The 14,349-nt window shown below is 41.2% G+C and overlaps 1 protein-coding gene across 8 annotated transcripts in view; it reads left to right on the top strand.

The window, feature by feature from the left end:
* COBLL1 (cordon-bleu WH2 repeat protein like 1) overlaps positions 1–14,128 on the top strand; it is a 124,539-nt gene extending 110,411 nt beyond the window's left edge. For 3 of the 8 annotated variants that reach the window (XM_083365444.1, XM_083365445.1, XM_083365443.1), the window contains exons 12-16: positions 2,982–3,067; positions 4,132–5,789; positions 6,104–6,286; positions 8,978–9,045; positions 12,015–14,127. In XM_083365444.1, coding sequence (XP_083221570.1) covers positions 2,982–3,067; positions 4,132–5,789; positions 6,104–6,286; positions 8,978–9,045; positions 12,015–12,147 — 2,128 coding nt within the window. In that variant the 3' untranslated portion in view covers positions 12,148–14,127. Of the gene's footprint in view, positions 1–2,981; positions 3,068–4,131; positions 5,790–6,103; positions 6,287–8,977; positions 9,046–12,014 lie in introns of all 8 variants that reach the window. The other 5 variants (XM_083365440.1, XM_083365438.1, XM_083365439.1 and 2 more) reach the window with 5 other exon arrangements.
* Positions 14,129–14,349: the final 221 nt, after the last annotated feature.

Raw genomic sequence — 14,349 nt, 5'->3', positions numbered from 1 at the left:
TGTAAACCACTTAGAGAGGGCTGTAAAGCACTGTGAAGCGGTATATAAGTCTAAGTGCTTTTGCCATTACTGTCACTGTTGGGATGGGAGTTCTAAAGCTAGGGCTAAAAAGTTACATTCTCTACCAACAGTACTGTTAATGCCTCATGTAGCAAAATAAGGCTTAATCAGTGCTTCTCTTAAAAAAGAAAAGTGTTGCGGCAGGTGAATGTATCAAAGATTGGCAGCCTATGGTTCAGTTCCCCAGTTCATTGTGGGGTGGAATGGAGCCCCCAGCAACAGACCACTGACGCTTGGTAGAAAAATTAGTTCTGGGTTTGGATGGCATTATAATGTTTTTGTTTTTAACCTACCTTCCCCCCCAAAAAACATGTAAACACTAAAATAAATGCTTAAGCCTCCATTCGACTCCATTCAGCTATTTTGCCCTGATTTATGACAGCAATTGTGACCAGAATTTCCATTGCCTAGTAGTACGATTGTAAAGCACAACTGCATTGCTTAGCAATGCAATCTCTACAGTTCCAGTTGTTGACCAAATCCCATGGTGTGGTTAGGTGAGGCACCTTCTTGTTGGCTTTCCACAACCAAAGTTGGTGGGAACTGTTTTCAGGTGGGGAGCATGGGGATACACGGAAGGGTTGGGGAAGGTGCGCAAAGATGCAAGGGGGGTATGTAAGAAGTGGTGCAGAGTGGGGAGAGTTGTGAGTTGGCTGCCAAGTTGTGAGAGGAGGAGTCGATGTGGTGCAGATGAAGGCAAGAAGTTGCGTATGGGTGGAAGGGAGATGTGGCAAGGTTGTAACAGGGAATGCTTGCCAAGCATCCAGATTTTGATCATGTGACTGCAGGTGTGTTGAGATGACTGGGGCTCCAAGGACCAGCCACAGCCATCATTCATATAGTACAGTGGTACTTTGAATGGTCACTGAATGAATGATCGTAGGACTAAGTCTTACCTATATAAACAACTAGGGACGCGGTGGCTCAGTGGGTTAGGATGCTGAGCTTGTCGATCAGAAAGTCAGCAGTTTGGCGGGTTGAATCCCGAGTGCCGCGTAACAGAGTGAGCGCCTGTTACTCGTCCCAGCTTCTGCCAATCTAGCAGTTCGAAAGCATGTAAAAATGCAAGTAGAAAAATAGGGACCACTATGGTGGGAAGGTAACAGCGTTCCGTGCGCCTTTGGCGTCTAGTCATGTCGGCCACATGACCACGGAGACGTCCTTGGACAAGCGCTGGCTCTTCGGCTTTGAAACGGAGATAAGCACCGGCCCTTAGACTTGGAAATGACTAGCACGCATGTGCGGGGGAACCTTTACCTTTACCTATATAAACAAAATACAAACCTTCCTTATCAAACATGCCAGGAATCTCAAGTGTATCCCCTTTATCATCATCATACCTCCAGTGGCCATCTGAGACCCAAACCCATAAAAAGTTCAAAAAAATAAAACTTATCTGCAGCTCTTTGTAACGAATCGTTATGGTCCCCAGTATATACAACTCTTGCTCTAATTTATTTCTAAAATCTCAACAAATTTTAAGATTATATACTTTTTACATTTATATACTGTGTTTCTACCAAGTTACCTAATACAGTTTACATTCTTAAGAACCTAAAAGAAATGTACTGAAGCGATGCCTGCAGGAGTTGATAGCACAAGTTTTCAGGATTGGGCATTTTTACTTTTCTCACAAACCATGGATAGTCAACTTCAGACCAACAGTCAAGTAAGCAATACCCCAATCAAGAAACTGCCAAACAGCCATTAGTAAACAGCCCAAACAAAGAATCCCTAAGACCGCCCCCACCCACCAAGACAGGCAAGACACCGGAATATAAACAGACAGCAAACAGCACTCCTTACTAGCACTGATGATGTTCCTAGTTAGGGTGATGAAACATCTGCAAGAAAACAGCACCAAGGACCCCACATAGTCACAATTACCAGTATCATCTAAAGATTTGGTCAAGGGAGATGCAGGTTTAAGCTTTCCAGAAGCTTGATTCTCTCACCTATGTCCTCAAAGTAATTTTTTTTATCACACCATGGATGATTAGTTAGCCTATCTATACCAGAAGGCTTGGGCTTCAATGAGCACTACTTATTTATGCTTGTTTTACTTAAATTTAAAGCTTAATATATCTTATTGCAATTTGTATTTTTTCATTTCTTGATTTTCTTTAGCTGTATTTGTCTTTTCAATATCCTTATATATCTGCCAGCTAGAATAACTCCAACCAATAAAAACCTAAGCTATAAAAATATATTAGTCTTTAAAGTCCTTTTGTTTTCATTGTTTTCTTTAGTTCTTGATTTTTATGTCTACATTTTAGCATATAGACCATATTATTATTTTATGATTCATTGTTATTATCATTACAGGTAATCCTAGGGTTGATTATTTACTTACTTACTTACTTATTTACTTACTTAACCATCTGATTTATTGGCAGCCCATTTTACCATAGGGTAATTATGGGATTATTGGGACTGCATTGTTAAGTGACATTGTTGGAAAGCAGAGCATCATATGACTTGAGTTGCTTAGTGACAGTAATTCCAGCAGACCTGTTGTGCTGTCATAAACAAGGATGATAAGGGTCACTAAACAAGGACCTCATGTGACAGTGAGTTTTGATTTCCTGCTGACTTCCCCACTGACTTTACCTGTGGGAACTCAGCAGGAAACTTTGGAAATCACAGACACATAATCATGGCCCGTTGCTACATCATATTTGCAAGCCGGGTGCCAAGCACTGGGATCATGATCACATGACTGCTGGGATGCTGCAATGGCTAGAATTCCAAGGAACCATTGTAAGTCCTCCTCATTCGCCACTGTTATAACCTGAGGACTACCTGTATTCTATTCTGCCTTTGGCTCCTTTTCTGTCAAAACGAATTGTCTCTTCTTTGTGGGGCTTTCTTCATCTGTTTGTCAGTAGTCCTCTCCCTACTATTTCTGTTTTGTTTTGCAGAGCCCAAGATAGTGAAATATTGAGTGAAAGAATTAGCATTCCCAATGGTACAGCACATAGTACATTGCAGCCAAACACAAATATTGGTGAGTTTCTCTTAATCAGAATTATTATCTTGTCCTTCATGTAATGCCTTGAAAAATCAGGAAATGATCCTTGCAGTTTTTTCTCTCTGAATATTTATTTATTTATTTATTTTATAAGATTTATATACCGCCCTTTCCCGGAGGACTCAGGGCGGTTTACAGGGCATTTTAAAATCATACCAATACAAAATACAAGTTAAAAGACAAATAAAAGATTAAATTATCCCTGAAAATAAAACCCCAGTTAAAATTCTCAGCCTGGGTCAGAGAGCTCAAAGAGCCAAGTCTTCAGGTCTCGGCAGAATGAACGTAGGTCAGGGGCAGTTCTGAGCTCCATGGGCAGCTGGTTCCAGAGGGCAGGCGCACCCACAGAAAAGGCTCTCCCCCTGGGTGCTATCCGCCAGCAATCTTTTATCGGCGGCACCCTGAGAAGACCCTCCCTCTGCGAGCGCAATGGACGAAGGAAACTTGATGCTGGCAGCAGGTGTTCCCTTAAATATCCCGGACCCAAGCCATTTAGGGCTTTATAGGTCATCACCAGCACCTTGAATCTCACCCGGAGGGCAACCGGAAGCCAGTACAGCTCACGGAGTAGAGGTGTTACATGGGAGTATCGGGAAATCCCCATCACAACTTGCGCGGCCGCATTCTGCACCAGTTGAAGCCTCCGAGTGGTCCTCCAGGGCAGCCCCATGTAGAGAGTGTTGCAGTATCTCATGCAAGGAAATTTTCCCTCTTAATATTATGGGAATGCTAATTAAGCTTATTGGCACCGAGGAATTCTTCTGATTCTCCCTGTGGTTGTTCTCAAGCCGTATAAATCAGCAATCATAAAGTCCTGCCTGCAGTTACCATTTTATCATGTTAATAAGCCATTTGGGGTCTGCCAGGCGTAGATTGTGAAATCAGCACGACACGTGGCAGTTCGGTATAATCAATGGAATTTTATATTAGGGCAGTTCTTTTGCTTAGTACCATTTTAATGCAGAAGAGCGATGTGTGATTCAAAGAATTTTTCTTCTCTGTGCTAATGTCAAAATTATGTTTCCCTTTTTTAAAAAAAGGTCATAAAGAAGCAACATATCCTCTGCCTTCTGACAAACTCAGTAAGGAAGAAATAGGAAAAAGTAACAAGCCTGAGACACTGGAGGACACCTCTCTAAATGGGGACCTGTCTTTGAATGTGCACGATCAAAAACGTGATCAGATCAATGTCGATGCAATAAAGACTCAGGATGTCGCAATTCAGACCACATCTGAAGATAATTTTGGTCAGACTGCATTAAGTGAAAACAGCAATCATCAGGGTCGCACGCTGAGCCCTGGCAAAAATTCAACTCATGTACACAAGCCAGTACAGAAAAACCATTCCTCAGGAGCCCTGACTATGGTGAATAAGCCCACAGGACAAGCAGACCAAAGCAGTGTGAATCCTAATGGCGTCCATAATGCGTTGGTAAATGAGAACCAAGTTCTCCCAGAGACAATCGTCAGAAGCCCAATTAGTTCTACAAAAACGTACCCACTTTACAGACAAGGTTCAAAGCCTAAGCCCAAGCCTTCCAATGAAATTACCAGAGACTACATACCCAAAGTTGGAATGACTACTTACAAAATAGTACCTCCCAAATTTTTGGACACAGCGAAGAATCGGGAATTGGATCCTGTGGAACACCAAGAAGCAGCGGTATCTCCCAATTCCCAAGAATTTGGTACACAAACAGAGACGGCTGATATCTCAAAAAGACCGTATCAAACGGAACCTGATTTTAAGAATGAATTTACATTATATGAGGTAAGGAGGGATTCCCCGCCTAAAACATACCCGGCTGCTGATCATAGCCCAGTGTCCTTCTCCAGTGCCAAAGGCCAGAAAATGGAGGTAGAACATCCCAGGCCTCATCAAGACCACCCAATTCCTCCTTTAATTCTAAATTCAGGAAACAAAAGTTCTCCACCTGCAGTGCAAGAAAAACCAAAAATGTTGAGCCCCCCAATAAGGCCGAGCAATTTTTATTTACAGATACAGAGGAGGACCACCGATCATTATGTAACTTCTGCAATTGCAAGAAGTGGTTCTCTAAGCAGCCCGATTCAGAGTGAAGCTAAGACTATGACAGAGACGGAGAAAAAAGTGGCGCATCCAGAGCAACCTGGCTTTCCACCACCTAAGCCAATTGCTGTTCCTTCTCAGTTGCCTGAGGAAACTACTGAAAACGGATGTAAGGAAGAAGAGAGAAAAGTCACCACTTCTCCTGTTCAGAGTGAAGCTAAGACTATGGAGATGGAGAAAATAGTGGCATCTCCAGAGCAACCTGGCTTTCCACTACCTAAACCAATTGCTGTTCCTTCTCAGTTGCCTGAGAAAACTACTGAAAACGGATGTAAGGAAGAAGAGACAAAAGTCACCACTTCTCCCGTAAAAGTATCTCAACCATTGAATTCTCCTTCATCCCTGCCTTCTCCATTACAACTGAAAACTTTGAGGACTTTTGTTTTGCCACAACCATATTCTTCCCCTAAACCTTCACCTTTTGCTCTTGCTGTATCATCGGCAGTTAAAAGGTCACAGTCCTTCAGTAAAAAAAGCGCCAACACAACCAGACCATTAAAAGAACAATCTTCTCTTGACCTCAGCTCATCAGCATCCAACATCGAAGTAAAGGATTATTCACCTACACCGAGTCCCACAACTCCGACACAGCAGATCCTGACAGACAAGGTAAAACTTGTATTTAACATGCACTCATAATGGCATTGCGTCTCCCCCACCCCCACTTCCATCTCGTCTTACTGGAATATTTGACTTAACTTATTTATCCAAACGTGTGTTACCTGAATTTTGTGGCAACCCTAACCCCACCCCTCCTCCGATAACAATAAATTAATGATTTATTTTTCTGGATCCATGAAAGCTTAATAAATGTGTTAGGGGTTACAGTGCTTTGTCATTAGAAACGTATAGCTCTTTGAGAATGTGCTCAGAATGATGGTAACACACTCAGCTAACCTTACTTGGGCAATGTTTTAACCCAGCAGAAGACTAACGATGCAAGCTATGAGCAAAACAGGCAGGCACCCCCTTTATTCAACCATCCAGCCACCGCTGTCTATGAGAGAGGCCTTGCTGCAGCAGTCCAACACCCTGACCCAGAACAGATCCACCAGAGCTTGCTGGCTGCAATCCGCTCTGGAGAGGCTGCTGCCAAATTGAGGCGGGTGAGTCGCTATCTTCCCTTCTCCCGCTTAGCATTGAATCAACAGCAGGGGATTTACAGGGCTTCTTTCAAAGTCAGCCTAGTAATCAGAATACCATGAGCGAATCTTGTGAATGTGTTATTGTTATTTTTAACTATGCCAATAGGAAATAGATCTGTGTTCATAACTGTTGACCTTGATCCGGTTAACCTCAACCTAGTATATTTCATTACTCTCTTGTTATGGAAACCGTAATCAACTAACCCATTTTAAAGGATATCAGGTTGCTCTGTACCCTTAGCTTCCCTCTTTCTATTTGCCTGGTCACTTTCTCCTTTCTTCCATCACCTCTTTCAGTTCCCTTGCTCATTTGTACTTTCCAAGTTAAAGTCTTTCGTAATCTGGCTTCATACCTGCACTTCCACCTTCTCTAAATCTCTTCAGCCTTCGAATCAGATGGTTAACTTCTTAAAAATCAAGTCAGTAAAGCAGAAAGGTTGTGGCATCAGTTTTGTAGGCTTCAGGTTTCAAAACCGTACTGGATATTTTTCATGTATATACAGCAGAATATTTTGCATATGTTTTACAGATTTTTTTTTTTGCTCTAGTTCTTAATAGGACAAAATCTATATACAGAGAACTTAAGTGAGTAGATCAGGCATGTCAAACTGCTGACCCGCGGGCCGGATGCATCACACCGAAACCGTGCCTACCCCATTGCCGGCAATGGGGAAAAAGTTGGTATACGTCGCGCAATGTCACATGACATCGTGAATTTGACATGCCTGGAGTAGATGAACTCATCTTTCTCACGCAAGCTTTGCGACTGCACAGCTTGCCATTCTAAGATATATTTTTTCCAGTGTTCTCTCGTGTTGTTAAAACAAGTCTACCATTGTGGTTTTAATTGTTGCTGCTGCCTGCTTCTCTTGGCTGTAACTAAAGCAGACTCTGGAGGAAAAGCATTATCTGAAATCTTAACAGGCAGGGATTGGATATAGCATTGAGACATCACTGATTGTGCTTGTGGGTGACTTCTGGCGGGACCATTCCTGTTACTGCTTAATCTCTCAGCAGCTGTAGAAAGTAAAAGAGATGACCTTGACAGAACTATACCAGATCTAGACAAAGAGGACTGAAACACTCTTTTAAGTCCTAGAAAGCAAGATACTATGTGGAAGTGGCACAGGCCGATGCTCCCTGGTTCACTGGGATATAAGATGGAGAGGAAGGACAGCAGAATCAAACTTGCAAGGTTCTGTTACTATAGCTTAATAAATCTTAATCTTAACAGAATGTAATTCTAGTGGAGTAAGTTTTCTGGACTGAATTGCCTAATGCAGCTGATAGAAGCTTTCAGGATCATTGGGCACGGTAGCCTTCTGTGCCCTTCACTTCCAGGGGTTAGAGATGGGAAGTTCTGAATTGTAGTGACCCTTCTTTCTCCAGGGTCAGTTCCAGCCAGAGTTGGTAGAGAGTGGGACAGGACAGGATTCCTTGGAATAGCTCATCATCTTCTCAATGGTATTTAACATCTACATTAACACAGATTCAGGTATTATCAGTGTAAGAAGAAAAGTCTTCATCATGGTGCCTCCAAACGGGGAATAAACATGGCAACTGCTTTGGGAAGAAGGTTGTAGTTTATTGCAGAGGAAAGCCAGACATAAAGATGGATCCAATAGAGAAAAAAAGGGCTGACCGCATGTGGGTAGTGGGTTTTTATACCCCCTGGACTCTATTGTTTGGAGTGATTTCCGGTTCCTGTTTGGGGCTATTTTCTGTGTGTCCTTAGTCTAGGTGTTCCTCTCTAGGAATTTTGCTGTTTGTATATCCCAGCCCACCTCCCTGGGGCTGGGGTATGTAGATTTTTAGATGTCTTAGTCTTCTTAGCTTCAACCTTCCTGAATGGTTTACATCTGCATTTCTATAGAGTTGGTTTCTGCTTGAGGGGAGGGAGACTTGGGCTATTAAGAAAACTCATCATACTTTCCTGGTTCAATTTCTTTTTAGGAAATATATTTTTCTGCCTTTTTAATATTTCCTTCTCTGGGGAGCTGACTTCCCACATCAGCATGCAGGTGACACCCAGATTTACGTGTTAATCCCAACGTGGCAGTGCCATTAAGGTCTAGTCCCAGCTCCAGCGTAGCAAGACCAAATGGCTTTGGCTTCAAGTATTTTTCAACTTCTGTTCTCAGTGGGGTTGCACTTCTCCAGGCAGAACCTCTGTGCGATGTGGGGGTGGGTCCATAGACTCTACGTTCTAACTCAACAAACAGTTGGCAGCCACGGCCAGAGATTTCATTTGGTACTCCAATTACAACGTTAGGATGCTGAGCTTGTCGATCAGAAGGTTGGCAGTTTGGCGGGTCGAATCCCGAGTGCCGCGTAACAGTGAGCGCCTGTTACTCGTCCCAGCTTCTGCCAACCTAGCAGTTCGAAAGCACATAAAAATGCAAGTAGAAAAATAGGGACCACTACGGTGGGAAGGTAACAGCGTTCCGTGTGCCTTTGGCGTCCAGTCATGCCAGCCACATGACCACGGAGACGTCCTCGGACAAGTGCTGGCTCTTCGGCTTTGAAACGGAGATGAGCACCGGCCCCTAGAGTCGGAAATGACTAGCACGCATGTGCAGGGGAACCTTTACCTTTACCTTACCTATTTTTTACTTGGGAGGCCTTAATCACCACCTGTTTGGATTATTGCAGTGCACTCTACATTTGGCTACCTTGAAGTCTACTCAGAAACTGCATTGGTCCAAAATACAGGGATGGAGGTAATTATGGTCATAACTCATTGTGTCTGTGTAACATCATTGTTTCATACTCCTACTGTGTTACACCACTATTTTGACCACTATTTAGCTTCCAGTTGCAATTCAAAAGGCTGGTTGTCATTTCATGGGGCTTGGATGCCTTTGGGTTGGCCTCTTTTTGTTATTTCTGTCCATCTGATAAGATCTGGAAAGTCTGCTCACTCTCAAGTCCTCCTGGTAGAGCCGTGCCATCTTGCAGGGCTTTCTCTGTAGACATACCTGCTCTCTGGAACGGCTCTCCTTCCCATGTCTGTGTGACCCCAAATCTGTTGTGGTTTTTTTTGAAGATAAAGGTTTTCCAGCAGATTCTGTGGAAGCGTGGAATGTGAACTGGCTTCCTGCATGTTTTCTGTTGTCCTTATAATGAGCTGTGAAGTTCTGGGTATTTAGCATTTCTATTGTCACTTGTTTTTCTTTGACTGCTTTGAGGCCCTCTGCCGGTTTGATTAAATAAGTAAATAGTGAAAAATGAAGAGTAACTTAAGGCATGCCTCCATTCTTTTTTAAAATTGTGCGTTGAAAAGAGAATGGGCTCTAAGGCTAACTAATATGGTCAGGATGGACCTAGATCCATTCATTTTTAGAAGTTTTTTTTTTTTATTTTCCTCAGTTGTTCTCCATTCAAGAGAGACATCCTCCCCACTCTCCCCCCCCCCCGGAAAAAGCATGGCCTGTTGATGAGACTTTTGCACTATCAAACAATGTGAGGAAGTGAAACTTGGATGAGAAAATCACAGTATCAAATTTTATTTTTGTGCCTCTTGTGAAGATGATGTCAGGCTGTGGCTGCAAAATGTCACTTTAGCTTTTTAAAACAAGGGATGTTTGCATGTGAGAGAATGTCAGCAGGCTGGCAGGCTCCTCGGTTCCCTTGTGTACGGAGAGCAAGGAGAAGGGATGTTGGGCCAATGCTTTACTCTAGTAAATCAGGTAAAAGGTCTGTCAGGTGCTCTCACTAACTGCCAAGTATTTAAGAAATGAGGCAGAAAAACTGTTTCTTCTGTCAGCCAAACATTTTCCTCCTTTTTAATATCTTGTTTGGGTGCAGAGCCAAACTCTGTGGCCTGTTGTGCTGCAGTTTTATTTCTGTTGAATTAAGCCTTCATTAATTGCTAATCAAAGGGATCAAAAGAGGGTAAGGCTTGAAGCTATTTATCTCTCCAGAATGTTTCCATCATATGACTAGTCTCTCCCCATTAAGGTAATGCTTTATTTAAAACATTTCCTTTTAAAAAGCAAAATGTATACCTCATGCTTTGGTAAGGCCACACCTGGAATACTGCATCCAGTTTTGGTCACCACGATGTAAAAAAGATGTCGAGACTCTAGAAAGGGTACAGAGAAGAGCAACAAAGATGATTAAGGGGCTGGAGGCCAAAACATATAGGGAACGGTTGCTGGAATTGGGTATGTGTAGTTTAACCAAGAGAAGAGTGAGGGGTGACATGATAGCAGTGTTCCAATATCTCAGGGGCTGCCACAAAGAAGAGGGAGTCAAGCTATTCTCCAAAGCACCTGGAAGCAGGACAAGAAGCAACGGATGGAAACTAGTCAAGGAGAGAAGCAACCTAGAACGAAGGAGAAACTTCCTGACAGTTAGAACAATTAACCAGTGGAACAACCTGCCTCCAGAGGTGGTGAATGCTCCAACACTGGAGGTTTTTAAGAAGAGACTGGACAGCCATTTGCCTGAAATGGTATAAGTTTCCTGCCTGAGCAGGGGGGGGTTGGACTAGATGACCTCCAATGTCCTTTCCAACTTTATTATTATTATTATTATCCATGTGTCTCTTGACTTCACTCATTCCTCAAAAATGACAGTTGTATTTTGTTCCATCTTTAACACATCTTTTTAATTTCACTCCATGTTTTTTACATAACTATTTTGAAGCAGCATACTGTACAGAATTGTCATGGCGATACCCAAATCTTTTGCTTTCTTCTCGATCTTAAAACCTGTTTTATTCTTCAATTCTGTTTGATCTCGTACTTTCATATTTTAACCTCTTGGTCTCCTGTTTTTTTAATCTTGGAGATATGCTTCTTCCATCTCATCTTGTCCTACCATTTTGCGCTGTTTGGTAAAATAATGTCCAGAGACACCCACTGAATGTCAAGATTGATTAATGTTTGATTAATCTTCTCACTCTTCGCTGATCATATTACATTGCTGTCTTTTATCAAACCTGTATACACTTCTTTATTGAATGGGGTGGGAGTAGACATCTCATCCTGATAATTACCTGGGTTTCCCCAAAAATAAGACTGGGTCTTTTTTCTTTTTTTTTGCCTCTAAAAGAGGCAGCAGGTCTTATTTTTGGCAGATGTCTTATTCACCTCTGGCATTGACAGCCCCACCTAGCAGGTCCACTTCTTCTGCAGCCAAAGGAGCAGCTTCACTCTGCAGTTGCAGTCCAGCCTGTATTTTGCAGTCAGGCCTTTCCAGAAGCCCTGTGTAGCCGAGTACCAAACTATGGATTCAATCCATAGGTCGGTCCTCAGCTGCAGAGGTCTTGCAGAACCAAGCTATGGATTCAATCCATAGCTTGTTCTTGGCTGCAGAGGCCTTCCAGAAAGGCCTGTGACTGAGAAATGTAGGCCTGGCTGCAGAAGAAGTGGGCCAGCGAGGAGAGGCCTGGTTGCAAGGTAAGTGGGTGTGGGGCACATGAGGCAGATCCACAGCCGCACCCCCACTTGATTTTTAAGCGTATGCCCTGCCCCAAAACTAGGGCTTATTTTGGGGGTAGGGCTTATATTAGGTCCACCCCCAAAAATCAAGCTAGGGCTTATTTTCGGGATAGGCCTTACTTTCGGGGTAACACGGTAGATGTTGCTCAGGGATAGCTTTTAAGACGGATGCATGTTGAAATGGCGGATGGATATCCAGGCCTAGTTTTTTTCTATGATCCTGACAATACTTTCTTTTCCAGGTTGCACCTCCATCAAACACTATTGCCATCAATGGAAGATCCAGTCTCAGTTCTCCAGTGTCCATTGAAACAAGATACAGTAGTCATTAAGACTTTGTACCAAATATTTTGCACTTTAATCACAACTGCATAGATCTACTGCATAAATCTACTTCACAGTAACCTGCATATTATTGAAGACTTATGTATAGATGCAGGATTGTGTGGGTATATATTGTCAAGAGTAAAGCACAGACATTTAATGGATGCCTCAAAAGAATTCTTAAAATATATAATTTATGGCTTTTTTTGACTTTTCTCTTTAAAACTAAAAATGCTGCTTCAGAACATATTCCATGACGCAGAACAGTTGTAGATTTTTGCTGCTGTAATAATCAGATATGTTAATTTCCACTTCATCCATAACAAATGATGAGTAGCAATGTGTTGTATAATGTTAAGATTCATCTTAAATGTTTGTAACTGCTTAATAATTATGTTCAGAAATATCTGAATTTAAATGTAGTTCTTCTCACCTGTTGCCTTGAATGTTAAATTTGAAATTAATTATTGCACTTAGCTAAATATTATCTAGAAACTCTGATGGGCAGGTTTTCTAGTAAAAAAGTCATGTAGATGATATACATCTAAAGATATACTTCTAAATCAGTTTAATTGCTTATTGTCCTTACTTAAAGTAGTAGAACCTAAAGGTGCTTAATTTTGGCTGGATCATGCCTATTTAGGTTGATGTTTGCTTCTAGTATCAAAGTGAAAAATAATAAAACATAATAATAATAAAACAGAAATCTCCTGGCACCTACTTATTAACACTATATGTGAATTTCCTTATTTAAAACATGTTTAGTCTCAGTGCTAGAGTGCTTCTGTCTGTGATGTGTTGCAACAATGCCGCCAGTGAGATCAGATCTCTTTTTCCCAAAAGCAGCTGTAAATCCATATCCAAATTATAGAAAATAGCAACCCGTGAATACTTTTGGAGTGCACTCATGCTGCTGATGGGTGTCCCCAAAACCTTAGCTAATATGGCCAATGAGGATAGATAGTAATAATTGGGCAGTGTAGGGACATCTGGAAAGTCACAGATGTCCCATCCTGTTCTAGGGTGGTATCAAAGAGCAGGTCCATGTAGTCTCTGAACTGTATATCTCAAAAATAGGCATATAATTCAGCATTCCTATCCTCATTCAAAGTCCTTTATGGATTTGATTCACCAGTACTGAGCTTCAGTAACTTCTACCCACATCTTTTTGTAAATTTAGTATCTAAGCAGATGTTGGGAAAGGATCTTTGGCAAAGACGGACTCATAGGACATATATTTGGAAATAAATTTGGAATCTATTTAAGATGACATGAAGCATTCACAATCCAGCTCTGGGTTGGACAGAAGATTCTGGGTATTTGTTTGGCATTGAATATAAATTTTCAAGACATTGAGCTGTGGATCAGGTATAGCTTGAGGAGATCTCAAGCAAAAGTCGCAGTGTCCTAGAGTAGCCATAATGTATTTGAAAATAGATAAGCTGGAGTTGAATGCAGACTTTTATGCAGTTTTTCTTCAATATTCATGAAAGCAAGCTGTTTTTATGTTTGTTAATTTTTAAAATATTTTTTTGACATTCAGGAAATTCAGTATATGGTTATAGGGGGAAATGGGCTTCACTTTCTCTTAAGGAAGAGGTATTGGTTACAATTTCTCCAGTTCAAATTTGTTTTAGAAATATTGTCAGTCAACTACTTCTGTGAGTATGTATTTCTAACATTGTAGAATTTAAGAATCAACTATGGAAAAAACATTATCTTGAGCAGAAAACCAAATCCTCAGTAATAGATGTTTTGCTTTGTCACTGTCTGTCCATCTTTTTCTTCCAATCTTGACTTACTGATGTTGCATTTCTATGTTGAAAATCTGTTTGTGACCCTAGTTCTGATCAAGCAATAAATTGTAGATATGCATTGCAAATAATGGAATATTTTTAATTTACTTTTAAATAACTCATGGTATTTTCAGATAAAAGCAATGGTATTTAGTTTTATTCTTGAATCATATTGAATTATAATTTTGAAAACCATCAACTTTTGATATTTTAAAAAAGTTTTGATCAGATCAGTTTTTAACAAAGATTTCCAAACATTTTCAAAATCTTCTATGCAGTGAGTTGCATTGTATTGATCTGAATGGGTCAATGAATATTGTCAAAAAAATTATGTAATGCAAAATTGGGAAAGTGCCATAATTTATCTCTTCACTGATATAGCTGCTTTTTTGCTAATCTGATTACACATCATTCTTTCTGCCCTACATATAGCTAGATTTGTATACAATAATCATAC

Source organism: Vipera ursinii (genome assembly GCF_947247035.1).
Source record: "Vipera ursinii genome assembly, chromosome: 1".
Taxonomy (NCBI): Eukaryota; Metazoa; Chordata; class Lepidosauria; order Squamata; family Viperidae; genus Vipera; species Vipera ursinii.
The sequence above is the reverse complement of the archived record's forward strand: the minus strand, read 5'-3'. Positions and strand labels throughout refer to the sequence as shown.